This window comes from Talpa occidentalis, unplaced genomic scaffold (genome assembly GCF_014898055.3).
Source record: "Talpa occidentalis isolate TD23 unplaced genomic scaffold, MPIMG_talOcc4v2.1 talOcc4.8, whole genome shotgun sequence".
Taxonomy (NCBI): Eukaryota; Metazoa; Chordata; class Mammalia; order Eulipotyphla; family Talpidae; genus Talpa; species Talpa occidentalis.
In genome coordinates, this window is record NW_023605194.1 from 74,552,165 (window position 1) to 74,569,209 (window position 17,045).

General features: G+C 53.2%; 1 protein-coding gene across 5 annotated transcripts in view; it reads left to right on the forward strand.

Moving 5' to 3' along the window:
- PIK3C2B (phosphatidylinositol-4-phosphate 3-kinase catalytic subunit type 2 beta) overlaps positions 1-17,045 on the forward strand; it is a 65,348-nt gene that overhangs the window by 39,245 nt on the left and 9,058 nt on the right. For 4 of the 5 annotated variants that reach the window (XM_037498052.2, XM_037498050.2, XM_054689983.1 and 1 more), the window contains 14 exons: positions 2,115-2,282; positions 2,816-2,927; positions 3,965-4,107; positions 5,305-5,493; positions 6,547-6,640; positions 6,782-6,876; positions 7,230-7,410; positions 8,383-8,490; positions 9,059-9,151; positions 9,903-10,032; positions 10,851-10,987; positions 15,636-15,805; positions 16,258-16,414; positions 16,723-16,832. In XM_037498052.2, the coding sequence (XP_037353949.1) occupies positions 2,115-2,282; positions 2,816-2,927; positions 3,965-4,107; positions 5,305-5,493; positions 6,547-6,640; positions 6,782-6,876; positions 7,230-7,410; positions 8,383-8,490; positions 9,059-9,151; positions 9,903-10,032; positions 10,851-10,987; positions 15,636-15,805; positions 16,258-16,414; positions 16,723-16,832 (1,887 nt within the window). The remainder of the gene's footprint in view (positions 1-2,114; positions 2,283-2,815; positions 2,928-3,964; positions 4,108-5,304; positions 5,494-6,546; positions 6,641-6,781; positions 6,877-7,229; positions 7,411-8,382; positions 8,491-9,058; positions 9,152-9,902; positions 10,033-10,850; positions 10,988-15,635; positions 15,806-16,257; positions 16,415-16,722; positions 16,833-17,045) is intronic. The other variant, XM_054689982.1, reaches the window with a different exon arrangement.

Below are 17,045 nucleotides of genomic sequence, written 5' to 3' on the forward strand. Positions count from 1 at the left end.
TCCGGAGGCTAGTCCTGGCCTAGACCTTGTGGAGGGCGCCATCTCAGCACCACCCATCCAGATGCCCCACAGAGGTCCTCTTGGCATCTTTTTGGTCAAGACCAAGGCTTTGGGGGCATGGTGCCACAGTATAGGGGTCAGAGTCAGCCATCACCCCCCTTACGGCAGGTATAACCTCTAGCAGTGAGATGGTAGTGGGGCCTAGCCCATGGAACTGCTTGAAAGCAGGTGGGACGTTGTAGGTAAAGTGCTTGGCACAGGATCAATGCTTTCTTCTTCATCTCCTTTGTTTTCTTAGTTAGGGGAGCCGCTCAGTTTCCTGTTTCAGTGTCTCTGTTTCAAGTGCCTGACACAGAAGATATTTGTACATGAAAATACTGTACAGATAGCATAGTTCCAGTGCAGCAGCCACAGTGTCACATAGCAGAGTGCACAGTGTACACATGTCACAAGTGAAGCTGTGTCCCCTTTTCACTGATGAGGAAACAGATGCAGAGTTGTGAGTAGTTGTTCAGGGTTGTGAGTGGTAGAACCTGCACTGGAAGTTACACATCCCAGGAGTCCTTCCTGGAGGAGGCAGCCCCTATGATATGATATTGAGGAATAGGTTCCAGAGGGAAAGGAAAGGATTTTTCAGAAGGAGGTTCTGCAGCCAGGAGGAGGGCTGTCACCAGTGTACTAGTTATCCTGGCTGATCCTGGTGGAGGTGCATGGGCAGCTTTTTGGAAGACCATATATACTCAAGGACTGAGAAAGGGGCCTTGGCTGGTTCTCGGGGTCATGATTTAAGTTAGACAGTTTCATCATTTCCCTTTTCCTCCAGCTACCAAGCTGGAAGTCTCTTCTTGGATGAAAAGAGCGGGCGCAGGAGTATTTCCCTCTCCTCTTGGCTTTGGGTCAGCTGATTCGGTCTCTACTGCAGTAGAATGGGGATCAGCTAACTCTTAAAATAGGTCCAGTAGCCAAGCCCTGGTCTGGCATGTCCACTGGCTGCTGGAGGGGCCCTAATTTTAGCTGTGGGCCGCCCCCCCCCCCCCAGAGTAGAGGCAGCTGGGACAGAGTAGTGCTCTGCCAGTTTCTGGGGAGGGAGGGAAGGAGGGAGGGACTCACTTAGGTAGAGATTCCCCTGGAGGAGTGAGGGGCTGTGCTGGAGGGAGGCTGCTTTATCAGGAAACTGCCAGCCAGGGGGGTGGTCACCTTGCCTGTATGCCCTCTGGCATAGAATCTGCTGGGCTTGGGCTGCCAGGGCCAGCCAGGAGGGTGTAACCATGTGGACTTTGGCCCAGAGACAGCTTCCCTGAAAGGTAATGTGGGTTCTCCCTCTCTTTCCACAGCTCCCCTCCCCTCACCCCACTCCAGCTCCTAATCCTGAACTTGGAGGGAGCGTCTGGGTGTGATTCAGGAGGAGCCCAGGAGGAAACATGTGGGCTTGGGTAGCGGTGGCCCTTGTGTCTCCGTTCCTTTTGCCCTACAGGTTTACTTCCCACAAACCCCCCGTCCCCGACTTTGAAAGCCCCTTTCCCTCTATCCCTTTGGCTTTGGAAATGTTCAGAAATGTTTTGGGGTGAAAGCAAATCACCTTGTGCCCGGGGACAAGGGTATAAGGAGAAGGGGAGGGGACGCAGAGGACGGACATGGGGAGGACAGTTGGGGGAGGGTGAACCAAGGGCAGCAATTGGCACTGCTTCCTGGTGGCTCCCGTAGCAGGAAGAGGGAGGGTAGCGACTGGTAGAGGAAAAGGATTGTAGAAAGGAGCAGCTTCTTGGTGACCCTCTGCAGAACTCCTCAAACAGGGGAAGGAGTGTGGCTATGGTAACATGTGGTCACCCAGCACTGAGATGGCTCAGGCAGGGCTTGTCCTGCCCCATTCCCATGGAGCTCAGAATTGGGGTGTTTGCCTCACTCTGCTGAGACACCCCGGAGACACCATACCATGTTCTGGGAGCACGCAGTGTAGGCTTTGTCTATGGTGTCTGCAGGAAAGCTACCCCGGGGAGCACGTCTGATACCCTAAGAGGGAGGCCAAGTTCTCAGCCCCAACTTGACCTCCGGGCCACCTGCCCCTGGAAGCTGCAGAGACAGCACCTCCTGACTTGGCTTCCTGTCCTCCCTAGGATCTGCTTCCCGGTGCAGGTGAACCGGCTGCCTCGGGAGACGCTGCTCTGTGCCACTCTCTATGCGCTGCCAGTGCCCCCACCCGGGAGCTCCTCGGAGGCCAATAAGCAGCGGCGCGTGCCTGAAGCCCTGGGTTGGGTCACTACCCCGCTCTTCAACTTCAGGCAGTATGTGGGCCCCGGGCAGCTGCTGCATGGCCTTGGAAGGGAAGGAAGGGGATTGAGACACGGGCCCGGGCTGCTGCATTGGCCAGTGCCCCACTGGAAGGTCGGCCATGTGGGGCTCATGGAGAGTCCAAAGGGTCCCAGACCTGTTGGAGGGGACCCAGGCACAGGACTAGGCCCAGGACAGTTAATGTAACCAGGTGCCACTGGGCCTGTCTGGTAGCCCAGGACTTCTGGGGAGGGGCATGAAAATGCTGTACTCGGGCAACATGGCATTGACTCTCATTGGAGACCCTTAAAGGTCAACTAGCACAGCACTCATACTGAGGTGCGGGTGGCTCAGAAAGGCTTCCTGACGGAGTGAACTTTTCTGGGCCTTGGAAAAAGGAAAAGGCCGTGATCTTGGAGGGGATGAGGGGAGGAGCTGAGTGGTGGCTTCAAGCAGAAAAGGCTGATTTGGGTGAAGGGGCAGCAGGAGGAAAACCAGCTCTCAGCCACCGGGCCTGTTGGCTCATCTGACCTTCCTTTCTCTTTAGAGTCCTGACCTGTGGCCGGAAGCTTCTTGGCTTATGGCCAGCAACACAGGAAAACCCCAGTGCTCGCTGGAGTGCACCTAATTTCCACCAACCGGACAGCGTCATCCTGCAGGTGGGGCCCCAGTGCCAGCCCCTCCTCCCCATCTACCCATTAGGACCTCTCCAGCTCCAGGCTTTCCTCTTGGGTTTTGGACTGGGACAGTAGGAGAAAGTTCTGGAACTTTGGGGATGATGTAACTAAAGCAACTAGGTGAATGTGGTTGGGCCCAGAGCGAGAGGGTGAATTTTGTGAAATCTACGTCCAAGGTCCCGGTGGTGAACTTCAGTTTCACACAGCCTGAAGTCAGGGTCTGAGATCCTCTCCTTGCGGGGCTCAGTTCCTTAATGCCCCCGACTGACCTCGTCACACCTGATCAGACCTGAGCTGTCCCCTCCTGGGGACCAAGGGGAGCACTCCCTGCGGCCAGCCACTCAGTGCTCTGGTGGGGTCGATCTGCTCATGGGGAGAGGAAAAGGGGTTCTTCAGGTTCAAGGTCTAGTAATTGGTTTCCGGCTCCCCTTTCTTGTGGTTGTGGGGTGCTGTGGTGTGTAATGTGGGATATCAAAGCCCACAGAGTGGCATGTAGTGGAAGCTCTGAGAGGCAGCCCTGTCGTCTTGTTCCTGTCTGTGCTCAGGGCCTGGGACGTTCTACTTGGTGCCTCTTAAGGTTCAGTTCTGTCGGATGAAGGAATATAGATCTCCTTTGGACAGCCGGCTGGCTCGGCTCTGATAGGCATTTTAGGGGGGTTACCATCTGGCAGGTGGAACAGGGAACCCAGCATCCATCACAGGCTGAAGAGCTGGTAGAGCTGTCACCCAGCACGCACCCAGGGGTCCACACCGGAGGCCCCTGTGAGCCAGCCCCTTTTGCTGGCTGGGGCCACATCCTCACCTCGCACATCTCAGCCCAGCCTCCTCCTCACGCGCCCACTTCTCACTTCTTGCTGGAAGTTACAGCTGGAAGGCACTTTAGAGACCACCAAGTTTAACTGAGTCTTTCACAGAGAGCCCGAGGGCAAGCAGGGAGGAAAACAGGAATGCTGGCTCAAGGAGTGGCAGCCCCACTCACCTGCCGTCCTCTCTCCTTGCTTTGCTCATGCCACGCCCAGATTGACTTCCCCTCCTCGGCCTTCGATGTCAAGTTCACCAGCCCTCCCGGAGACAAGTTCAGCCCCCGCTATGAGTTTGGCAGCCTCCGGGAGGAAGACCAACGCAAGCTTAAAAACATTACGCAAAAGGAGTCCCTGTACTGGTGAGGTCCAGGGTGCCCCCATGAGTGGCTGAGGCCACTAAGCTTCCACGTTTTCCCCCTGTTCTGCTCACCTCCCAGGTCCCTGTCCTGCTTTGGGGCTGAGGTGGGATGGGGTGAGCCTCTCTGCTGACGGCTGCCCCCAGGCCCCTCTTCGTTAGGGGACACTAGGCAAAGTGGAGCAGTCAGGGTCAAGAGGTGGGCTTGGGGGAGGCCTGTCCCTGCACTGGGAGCTTGGCCCAGACTCAGCTTGCCTTGGGGACCAGAACATCGCCCCAGCCCGGAGAAGCTGCCTATTCTTGCTGTCCATCGGGACAGGTAGCTGCGGTCCTCACCACCCTGCCCCACATCCTGCCCCTTACACACCCACAGTTTTGCATTTCTCTGACCCTGTCACTTTCCAGAAAGTATCAGATGTCAAGGCAAGCTGGCAGCTCTCAGGGGTCAGGGAGTCCAAGCTGATGTCATCCTTGGGGCTACCCCTCACACCAGGATTGAAGAAGGGGGGATCAGTGAGAAATCAAGAGCAGGAGTTGCTGGGGGCGGGGGGGGGGGGTGGTTCTGGGCTCCTCCCCTGCCTGCTCTCTGTGCATCTCTGGCTCCTGCACAGCCCTGTGTGGGTGGGGGCAAGTGAGAGGGGACACATCCCTTTCTCCAGTCTACCCAGGGCAGCCAGAGCAGCTGAGTGACATCAGTCCCCCCTCTGCCACCCTTGCTTCATTAGCCCCTCAGCTCCCTTCTCCCATTAGACACCTGATCTCAGGCAAAGCCTAATTAGCTGCAGGTCCCATAAAACCTCCAGCTGGCCCCCAGAAGCCCCAGGGGGCCTTTGCGCTGCCCAACCCCTGACACGTGGGGACCGCTGCCCCCTGGAGGCTCCATGTGGGAGTGGAGGCCTATACTTTGGGGCTCTGGCTGTGACTTCCCTGAGTCTGGATTCCAGCTGACAAATGGGCCCTGGTTCCAAATTTTGCTTCACTCACTACAGCCACCCAGGGAGCTTTAAAAACTACTGATGCCCTGTGAAGCTGTACTTGCTGTCTATCGGGACCCTTCGCTGGGGTGGCTATAAATTGTGGCAGAGTCTCAGACCACTAACTTGGAGAGGGAAAGGGTGGAGCCTTTTCTTGGGAGTAAGCACCTTTACCCCCTGGCCACCTCAGTGTTCTCTCACCGACCCCACCATCACCCCCACCCCAGGCTCACTGATGCTGACAAGAAGCGCCTGTGGGAGAAGCGATATTACTGCCACTCGGAGGTGAGCTGTCTGCCCCTGCTGCTCTCCAGTGCCCCCAGTTGGGAGTGGGCTTGCCTGCCAGACATCTATGCTCTCTTGAAGCAGTGGACACCCATGAACCACCAGGATGCCCTGGGGCTCCTGCATGCCACGTGAGTCTGGGACACCCACCTTTCCTGACCACCTGTCCTTCAGATGCAGGGATGACCTGAGCCAGCCCCTGGGAAATGTGGGCATGGATGGCTCAGGCCTTTCCCTCTACCCCTTTGCTCTTTCTTCGTTTTACTCCCTTCCCCCCTGACATTTTTCAAACACGCAGCAAATTTGGAAATGTATCAGTGAACATCTCTTTATACCCTAAACTTAGATACTAACCATTAGCACTTGCTGTGATTTTTTTTTTTTGGTTACGTGTCTGTTCATCCATCAGCATGTCTTATTTTTTAATGCATTTGGAAGTAAATTGCAGCTGTCATCACTCTCTCCTAAATGCTTTAACATGCTTATCATTAACTAGAGGTCAATGTTGATGTTTTTTCTTTGTGGGCAACCTCACATATAAGAAGGGGCTCAACCTGTACCTGTCTAGATGCCGAGTTTGACAAATGCAGTCACCTGTGCACACCTATACCCTAACACTTCCATTTTAACAGTCGCTTCTTCCTTTTTTCCTCTGAAGGCTTCTCTGGGATGCAAGGTGCTGAGAACACCTCTCAGACCCCTGGGCTGTCTTTCCCAGATGGTACCCAATATTCTCAGATTCTTGCCACTCTCAGTAATTAAAATGTACCCGATCCATATGTTCCGCCTCTTTGAGACATCAGTTTTGCTAATCTCTGCTCAGCGCCTTCTGCCAAGGTGTTCAGTCTTATGTAAAGCCCCACACCCCTCCATCACGCACCTGGCAAGCTTTGCATGAAAGGAGGCAATAGTGCTTTAACTCTCACGAGGATGCTTTGATGGTGGGAAATTTGGGCCCAGGAAGAGTCAAAGAAGAGATCTTCAACTCACCCAGTTGATGAGTGTGGCTTCCATGGTCCAAGCAGGCTCTGACTGTGGGCCAGGGCTGTCTCGTGGAATGCTTGGCAGGTTCTGAAAGCAATGGCCGCTCTCCACCGTGATCCTGGGGCCCAGGTGGGGGATGCTTGCTCACTCCCGTGCTGCGGAGGAGGCTGGGTGATCATAGTGCTGGCTTCCATTTGTAGTTTCCCGGACCAGGAGGTGCGTCGGATGGCCGTCAAGTGGATCGACTCGCTCTCGGATGCGGAGCTGCTAGACTACTTGCCCCAGCTTGTGCAGGTGGGCATGGTGGCCTCACTCCAGTTCTGGGAGCCCAATCCCATGCAGCCCAGTCAGTCTGCACTCCGCCCCCAGCACCGCGAGCTGGGACAGTGGTGGGTGCAGGCTACAGGCAGCCTGCAAGGCCTCTCTCTCCTATAGGCCCTGAAATACGAGTGCTACCTCGACAGCCCCTTGGTGCGCTTCCTTCTGAAACGAGCTGTGTCTGACCTGAGAGTAACGCACTACTTCTTCTGGTAAACCTGCAGCAGGACAGAGGGGACATGGCCTTCCCTGGGGACACGCAGGGCGGGGCTCTGACCTAGGTTATGTTGCTGACTCCCATGTGGTCTTGGGCTGGAGCATCCTCCTCGGGGTAGTACAGGCTAAAGGGGGAGGCCCGCTCCTCACCCCTACATAGCAGAAATATGCTCTCCTGAGACGGGCCCACCTGGATACGATGGGCCTCTGCATAAGTCTGCACACAGTGTCTCCTTTTCCAACCTGGGTGGGTTTTCCAGGGAGTTGGAGCTGGGCCTGCCCGTCCTCTGACGTAAAACCTGGCCTGCAGTTCCCTGAGCGCAGGATTCCCCACTCCTTTGCCTCGCAGGTTGCTGAAAGATGGCCTCAAGGACTCTCAGTTCAGCATGCGCTACCAGTACCTGCTGGCGGCCTTGCTGTGCTGCTGTGGCAAGGGGCTGAGGGAGGAGTTCAACCGCCAGTGCTGGCTCGTCAACACCCTGGCCAAGCTGGCCCAGCATGTCCGGGAGGCCGCGCCATCTGCCCGGCAGGTAAGAAGGGCGCACACGCTCCCCACTTCCGGTCCTGGGCTTCTGCAGCCAGTTTTCGACTTCTCAGGCATACCAGCAAGAAGGACTTGACTACCTGATTTAGAGGCTGGAAGAGGATTCTGTCTCTAACCCCCAGGCTATATACTGACAGCCTGCAAACTGGATACAGTGGCTGGGTTTGTTTGACCTGCAGAGTACTAACATTTTTTTTTTAAAAGATTTATTTTTATTTTATTTATACAAGAACTGGAGCCAGATGTGCAGGAGGGTGAGAGGATTCACCAGAGACAGAGTAGGGAATAGAACAGGCAGACTGACCGAAATACACTGCTGAGGGGAGCAGTGGGAGAGACAGGAGAGGTCTGCTTGCCATGTGGGTTGCTCCTCAGCCGGTGGGGATTGAACTAGCACTGCAGAGGCTGCGGACAGCTTCATAGTGCTGGGCTCAACGGCCAGCAACACCAGGGAGGCTCCAGAGTACTAACAGTTTTATTGAACTGCTGGCCTTAAAGCCTAAGTCTGGCTGTATAAGTTGTTCACTGCCCAAGAGCACCCAGCTGAAAATGGGTATGGTGAGTGATGGCTCAGGGTTGCCGCTACCGCCCCCCCCCCCCCCCTCCCCAGGGCATGTGAAGCTGCCCACACAAAGGGCCTGTGTCTTGCAGCAGTGCTCCTGGATGCTAACATTTACAACTCCAGAGACTTGAATGTCCAGTTGCTGGCTCCTCTTAGCAACTGTCTGAGCTGCTCCTCCCCTGGAGACGGGCTGCCTTTCTACTCACCATGGCCCATAGCCCGCATGGTGCTGCTGTCACCCTCCTGGCCCCGGAGGTGTTTGGACTTCCTGCCTCACAGTCACCTGCAGACTGCCCATATTCTTAGCTTCTATTGGGCACCCACACCAGGAGAGGCCTGTTCTGAGGTGTGTTTCTGGGCCTCCTGCCTCACCTCTTCTCTCCTCCTCCCCTTTAGGGGATACTGCGCACTGGCTTGGATGAGGTGAGGCAGTTCTTTACCCTCAATGGCTCCTGTCGCCTGCCGCTCAGCCCCAGTCTGCTGGTAAAGGGCATTGTGCCCAGGGTGAGTGTCTGTTGGGCCTGGGCTCTCGGAACGGGGAGGACTCAGTGGAGGACAGGTTGTCACAGACCCAATGTTGAGAGACAGGAGGAGGAAAGGCAGATTTAGGACCTCTTCTTAATCCTCGCATGTCAGGCTTTGGCCTGACAGCTGTGCCAGGCGGAAGGGTCAGGCTGGGCAGGGATGGTGTCTGATGCTGGGGTTGCAGTGTGGCTGGTGAAGCTGTCATTTCGGAGCTCTCTCTGTGCCCAGCGCCATTCTACGTGTTCCTTGCTAGTTACTACATTCCATGCTCTGCACTGTGTGAGCCCCATTTGACAGAGGGAAAAGTGCGATGTCAGTGGATGTGATTTACTGGAACTAGTAAGTTGCATGCAGAATGAACGCAGCTGGGATGAGCCACCAGCTGAGGCTGTAACAAACTGACCTGGATGAGGGCTGTATGGAGAGGAAAAGGAATGTGGGCTTCTCCTCCCAGAGACATCTGGAAGAAACAGTGAGCAGGTGGATGGGCAGCAGTGTGACCCAAGGGATGGACTCTGCCCTCATAACTGCTCTCTCTCCATGGCAGGACTGCTCTTACTTCAACTCTAATGCAGTCCCCCTCAAGCTCTCCTTCCAAAATGTGGATCCCCTGGGTGAGAACATCCGAGTCATCTTCAAGGTGAGGTCACTTCCCTCAAGAGAAAGGAAGGGCTGGAGGGAGCCCGGGGTGGCAGAAGCGGCCCCTGGGTATTCTCTTCCCATTATTCCCTGCTATCAGGACAAGGAAACAGTAATTCGGCATGCCCCAGAGGGTAGGAACTGGAGTTGGAGGGATAGGAAGGCCTCGAGAACTCAATACATGGGAGTGCTGGGGAGGCAAGATTGTCCCAAAATGGAGTGGGTGAGGTGGCGACCTGCCTGTCCCTAGGGGTATTCAAGTAGAGGCTGAATGATGTTGAGAAGGAAGTTAACCTACAAGGTGCAGGGTGGACTAGATGAGCTCTGAGGCCTTTCTAAATGATCCATTCCTGATTCTGAGAAGTAAATGGTTGTTCCAGACCATGTAATCTCTTTGGGGATGAAATGCACTTACATGTCTTATTGGTAGTAACTTACATATTTAGAGTGTATAAGTTCCAAATGCAAGTTTTAAAAAGGCTTGATGGTCAGCAGGGGCATCTTTATGAAAAAGAGGAACCTGAGCTCAATTCAGAGGGAATGTGGGTAGAGGGAAGAGCCGGAACAGTGCATGGGCAAAATGTGCAGGTTGCTAGTATGTCTGCAGTGATTTGACCGAGTGGAGCTGAGCCAGCAGGTCAGAGAGGGGAGGACTGTTCACTACAGTTGGGGTCGAGGTTGCTTGCCTGGGGAATCTGGGAGCCAGGGGACAGCAGGGGACATGAGCTCTGTCCCTTTCCTCCTCCATCCAGTGCGGGGATGACCTGCGCCAGGACATGCTGACCCTGCAGATGATTCGCATCATGAGCAAGATCTGGGTGCAGGAGGGGCTGGACATGCGCATGGTCATTTTCCGCTGCTTCTCCACCGGCCGCGGGAAAGGTCAGCTGGGAGTGGGCAGGGCTGCGAATAGGCAGCTGGTGGGAAGGGGGCCCTTTGCCTTCTACCTTCTGACCCCTTCCCCAGCACAAATAGTTTGCTTCTCCGGGAAAATGACAAGGGCAAGGTCATTCTATTCGAAGCTGTGGAAAAGCGTGAATAAAGAAGGCAGGAAGAGATATGGTTCTAAAATCAGTCAGACTTGGGGACATAACAGCCAAATGAACCGTGGTAACTTTGGATCCTGATTCAGATAAGCCAGCTGTAAAAAGATTTTTTTGAGACAATTGGGGGTGATTTTGGATAGAGGCTAGGTTGGATCAGATCAGGTTGGATTCAAACTAGTCGTTAATTTTTTGGATGTGATAATGTCATGGTGGTGTCTATGTTAGCTATACTTGGACTATTTATAAATGAAATGACATGTCTGGAATTTGCTTTAACATATTCCCATGGGGTTAATTGAGTGACACTGATGAAAGAAGATCAGCAAAATGTTGGTAATTTTTGGAATTGGGTGATGATTATGTATGAATTTGTGATACTGGTCTCTTTATTCTTTATATGTATTTGACAATTCCCATAGGAAAGTTAAAAACCAAAAAAGGAGCAACAGCTGCAAATTGGGGATCCCAGAGAGCCAATCCGAGACCCGTGGAATGACCTTCCCTTCCATCACTGTCCTTTACTGCATTCTCAGACTTTGTCCAAATGCCCTAGAGCTTAATTTATAGGGAAGCATGCTGCAAAACTCTTGTAGTCCCCCACTGACAGACCCTTCTCTCTGGTCTGGAAAGTGACCCCTGTACCTCCTCTTGCAGGGATGGTGGAGATGATCCCCAACGCCGAGACTCTGCGGAAGATCCAGGTGGAGCATGGGGTGACGGGCTCCTTCAAGGATCGGCCCTTGGCCGACTGGCTGCAGAAGCACAACCCTGGGGAGAATGAGTATGAGAAGGTAGGAGGGGGTGGGGGCAAGGCTGCGGTGGAGGGTGGCTGGGCACATGGCTGTGTTAGCACAAGGCCTGAACGTGCGCAGGGAAGACAACTTAGCTTCGGGGAGGCACATGGCACTCTGTCCTGGTCGCTGGTGCCTCCAGATGTCTCCGGGCCAGGCAAATAGCTGTTGTGAGCAGGCTGAGAAAGTTGTTATCAAACTAGGAAACCAAGAGTGGGTTCCCCTGGCAGGTGGAGTTGTGCAAGGAGGGGACAGCATCTGAGCAGCTGCCTGTGTCTCCTAGGCACGGGTCCTGTTCAGTTTCTCTTGCTCTCAGTGGGACTCAGTGATACTTAGGAAAATAAGAGTTGGTTGAGATGATGAAAATCCAATCCTTCTTTTTATAGGTTTGAATCAGGTCACTGGTTTGTTCCTGGTATGCAGCTGGTTTATGTTGCTGTAAAAGGAAGCCAGGGCTGAGGCTAGATAAGAGGCAGAGATGGCAGAGAAGAGGCCTGGCCTGAGCGGTTGAGCGCTGGGTTGCGAAGCTGCCCGCAGCCTTTGCAGTGCCGGTTCAATCCCCGGCTGCTCCCCGGCCACCAGAGGAGGGTCCCACATGGCGCGCAGACCTCTTCTGCCGTCCGCTGCTCCCCTCAGCAGTGTACTTCGGTCCTTCTGCCTGCTCTGCTCCCCGCTCTGGCTCTGGTGAATTCTCTCACCCTCCCGTGCTTCTGACTGTACCCAGTGCTTGTATAAATAAATAAATAAATCTTAAAAAAAAAAACCACATTTAAAAAAAAAAAAAAAAAAAGAGGCCTGGCCTGTCCTCAGGTGGAGATTTACTGAGTGGTAGGACCTTGGTGGCCTGCTGTGGTCCATGGCTGGTCCACAGCTTTCCCAGTCTAGTCTCTGCGTTAATTCAGTTTAGGGGAGGGAACAAGTCACAATAACCAAACTCACAAGAGACTTATTATAATCCAGAATGCTGGTTTATATAATTTAACTTCCTAGGGGGATCCAAATACTAATTTATATTGATCAATACATTGTATCCTTGAGGGAAAACCTACCAGAACAGCCAAATTATAATCAGAATATTGTTTAGTGAACATATAATTAGATGATCTTAAATGGCCTTAAAATGTTTGCATTCCCCAGGGCTTAATTCCTGACCTGCTGTGCTCTCTTTGCATTTCTTGTGCCAGCTCATCCCCTCTTACTACTTTAAGTAACACCCACATGCACTTGCCTTCCAAAGCCTCCCCCTCTCCCCTGCCTTGAGCCACCTGCTTCCTGGACATCTCCACTTACCTTTTACCCACACTTCACGCTCAGTATAGGCAAAACGAAGTGTCTATCTCCACTGGTCCTCTTGAAACCTGCTTTTTGTCTTTCCTATCGGTGAATAAGTCACCCAAGACACAGCTGTGAGTCTCCTTGCTGCTTCTTCCTGCCTCATCTCTGCAAACCCTCTAGATTCTTCTCAAATATCTTTTCAAATATCTTTTCTTCTCCTTCCACTTCCGCAGCTCTTTGCTGTGTGACCTCTAACCACTGATATCTCTCCTCCCATAGCCATCCTCTGCTTGATTTCAGAGCCCTTTTAAATTAAGTGCAAACTTGCTCAATCACGCCTTTGTTCTAAGTCCTAAAGATAAGTCCAACAAGAAGAAAATAAAGAAACAACAAAAAACAAACAGGGCCTTCTGGTGGTGTAGGGGTCTCAGTGCTATCAAGCTATCACCAGCCACTGGGGCATGAGTTCAATTCCTGGCCAGGGAGCAACCCACATGGTACAACAACAGACCTCTCCTGACTTGCCTGCTGCTCCCCTCAGCAGTGTATTTCAGTCAGTCTGTTGTTCTGTTCCCCGCTCTGTCTCTGATGAATCCTCTCACCCCCCACACCTCTGGCCTGTACCCCAGCTCTTGTATGTACCCCAGCTCTCTTTGTCTTTAAAGACAAAATCTTAAAAAAAAAAAAAAAAGAAAGACTAGAAGAGCCGAGAAGCCATCTTTGAACAACTGATGTATTAAGGATTAAGCCACAGAGTTAGAGTCTCTGTGTATGTATTCTTGCATAGACTCCCACATTTTTATTCTCACTCCTTATTCTCTTGGCAGGAAGTAAGCCAGTACCAAGCGTGCTGCTGGAGCACCAACAACTCCAGTACCAAGCACACTGCCTCCATGCGGTGCTGCTTAATGCCTGAAAAACACATGCTAGCATCAAGAGCACATGGTGGGGAGGAGGGATGAGAGACTCAGCATTTACTCCTTTCCAAAAGTGGACCCAGAAGTTTACCACATGGTGGGGGTAGATTTAAAGAGATGGGGAGGGAAGAAATGGCTTTCTAGGCAAAGGGAATCCCTGTGTGTCCGTTCCCTGGCCAGGGATTGAACTCAGGCCACAGTGGTGACAGCACTGAGACTTAACTCCTAGGCTACCAGGGAGCCCCTCTTCTAGTCTTTCTGATAGAATAATGCTAGTCTAAAGTCTCTTGACCACTTACTCAGCAAAGAGGGTACCTCATCCTCCAACAAGTGAAACCCCTTCAATCAGGAGAGCGTCCCATAGATAGAAAGACCCCCTGCCAGTTAGCAGCTAACACCCCACATAATGCAGGTGATGAGTGTTGAGTCATTAGCCACAGGCATCCTGCCGTGCTGAGTCCAAATAGGATGCTTATATTCCAGGTAGAAAGACTGACAGGAAGAAAGGGGGTGCGATGAAGGTCCAGACTCATTCTTCTAACCCAGAGGTTTCTTCTCGTTCATTTACTTCCCTTCCATAGAAAGAGTTTTTTTCTTCCACTTGGTGTAGTCACTGATTTCTTTACAAACTTCTGTTCTTTGTTTCCTATGGATTCGCCGTCTGCTTTAATCTGACAAGTTTGGGGGGTTTCTGTGTGAGCTTTGAAAGAGTTTCAAAAAAAAGTTTCAAAACTCTGTGAGTTTTCAAAACTCTCACACAGAGTTTTGAAAAGTTTTGAAACCTGCCTGGTATAAATAGGATTATAAATGAAAGAGGAGAAATCACAACAGACTCAGTAGAAATCAAAAGAATAATCAGAGATTATGAACACTTATATGCGAACAAATTCAACAACCTAGAAGAGATGGACAAATTGCTTGAAAAATGCCTTGTGAGACAGGCAAGAGCTGCTGGGAGAGGAACCCCCTGGCCCTGGGGCAGTGGAGGGGGAAGCGCTGAGTGCTTCTTGGGTCGGGGGCTGAACGGGCTCAGTAGGGGAGGAGTCCAAAGGTGGTTGGGACTCTAGAAAGGCCCTTGAAGATTGGGGGAACTTGCAGAGGGAGGCCAGTCCATATTATCTGGGACACTTTCTCCCGCTCCCCATTTTGATCCTTCCCGGTTGGCTCCGACCACCGCTGCCCCCGCTGAAATCCACCAACCTCACGAAGATTTAGAGGACAGGCGTCCAGTCATCATTCCTTGTACTTTTACTTCCTGGAAAGACAGATGAGGGAGCAGATGCTACAGTGAGGGGGATCAAGCCCTGGCCCCTCCCCTCCTGCTTTAAACTCAAAATACCTCTAATGCTTTTGCCAGCAAGAGATGTCTATTTCTGAGTGTAAAACACCCTGAGACGTGTTAAGCTGCCTCCACTCTTCTTTGGAGTGAAGGAACTGGAAGGAGATTAGCATGTAGTGGGTACCAAGGGCCCCAGGGATCTTGTACTGGGGCTGAGGGAGAATGGAGGGATCCTGAGCAGGGCTGGGAAGGGACCCTGAAGAGGCTGGTTCCCTAGTCTAGGCTGGTCAAGGTTGGGTGCCTCTGTCCCTCTCAGACATCTCCCCTGGCGGGGAAAGAGAGGCATAGAGGTGGGGGGGTGAATTTTAGACAAAGGGGTGGAGATTTTCTGACACACCTTCATCTCTTTCTACCCCATAAGAGACCAGAGACCTGTCCATGTGCAGGTGTTACAGGGCTGGGAGAGGGCCACCCCGGAACCCCCAAACCTGCCTGCTCTAAATAGGTTCTGCTATCTGCTGCATCAAGACAAAACATATAAGACCTTTAATGGAAAGGAACTTTAATATAATTAGTGTGCAATACAGAAAAGATAAAGAGTATAGTTTCCAAATCTAGCACCCAAAGTCACCCATCTCCTCGTGGCTAAAACTCCAGCCAAACAGGATTGGCCCAAAGCAAGGCCCAAAAGCCTAAAGTATCTTCTGGTGGGGACCCATAGAAAAGGGCCAGAAACAGACAAGTCTGGGAGGAAAAAAGCAACATCAAAACCAAGATAAAAGCTGCCATTGTGAACCTCCCCACAGGTCTCTCACCCACATCTGTTTCAACCAGTCCAGGACCAAGAAGCAAGAGCAGCTTCTTCACATGTCTCTGCTCCATGTGCCTCCTCCAGGTCTCCTTCTGGCTCCCCATCCTGCTTCCTTCCTTCTCTTGTCTCCTCTCCAGCTTCTTTCCTCCCTGCTCTGCTCCACCCTCCCTTGGGTAGGGCAGGGAACCTGGAACTTCCCCTTTTCCTGGGGACCACCCAGTTACAGTGGGATCACCTGAGGGGTGACTGAGGCCGGGCAGGCAGGTGTGAGGGGCTCACAGAGAGGTCGCTGAGTTTGGCGCAACTGTGGCCCCTGCGGGCTCCAGGCAGCTGACGTCCTCCCTCCCCTCGGACTTCCCTCCTCAGGCCGTGGAGAACTTCATCTACTCCTGCGCGGGCTGCTGCGTGGCTACGTATGTCCTGGGCATCTGTGACCGACACAACGACAACATCATGCTGAAGACCACGGGCCACATGTTCCACATCGATTTTGGCCGCTTCCTGGGCCACGCCCAGATGTTTGGCAACATCAAGAGGTAAGTAGTCTCCTGAAGCCAGATGTGTGAGGGCCCCGCGGTCAGCAAAGCGGGTCAGAGCCGAAACACAACCCGTGACGGCAGGGGTTGCGCTACGGAGCATGGGCCCCAGGCTGGCCATAGGTCACGTCCTCGTGGGGACGGGCAGGAGAAGATGGGGACAGGCTGTTCTACCTGCCTAATGAGGACTGAGCAAAGGGAAGGCGCCCACACTGCAGCAAGAAGGAACACAGACGTGTGAGGGAAAGGACTGCTGGCTCCCAGAGGGGCCCGGCGAGGATGTCTCTGGGGGTCTGTAAGATGAAGGTAGGAAAGAAAAGCAAGATGCTAGGGAGCACCCCCTGACCTGGTTCGCACAGTGATGAGGGAAGAGGGGAAGGATCCCTGATGCAGCCCCCAGGTGGGCCCCTCCTCCACGCTGACTTTCTCCCTGTGTGTTCCCCTCGGCCCAGGGACCGTGCCCCCTTTGTCTTCACCTCGGATATGGCGTATGTCATCAACGGGGGTGACAAGCCTTCCAGCCGCTTCCATGATTTTGTTGACCTTTGCTGCCAAGCCTACAACCTCATTCGCAAGCACACCCACCTCTTCCTCAACCTCCTGGGCCTGGTGAGGCGCTCCGTCCCTTTCTGCTCCCTCCTCCTGTCATCTGGCACCATCTCTAAGACTCCCATGTCTTTCAAGGGTTCCTGGAGAGGCAATTCTCTGAGCCCGAGATACAGGCAGGGCCCAGACAGCGGGGACAACGGTGTCTGCCAGCTGCTCCAGCCCCCCATCCCTCCAGCCACTGCCCACAGCTCTGTCTACCACCCCCGGGAGGACCAGGGTGTCTCACTATAGAAAATCTCGCCTTATGGCAGAAAGAAACAAGAATTCCTGGTGGTTCCAGGTGACCTTTCTCCTTTGCTCTCCTCCAGATGTTGTCCTGCGGGATTCCTGAGCTCTCAGACCTGGAGGACCTCAAGTATGTGTACGATGCCCTGAGACCTCAGGACACAGAGGCCAATGCTACCACCTTCTTCACTAGGTAACACCCTGCACCTGTGCGGCTCCCAAACCCCCGGGGCATAATTTCCAGGCTGCCTGCTTGGGAGGAGCAGGGTAGGGGAGCAGGGGAAAGGCTTCGCCCAGAGGGCAGAGCCTGGAGTTGAAAGTGGTCTGTTGTCCCAGCTTTGCCTCAGCCTTAGGTAAATCACTGCTATGACTCACTTGGTGCTTACCTTTGTATATAGAGGCATTG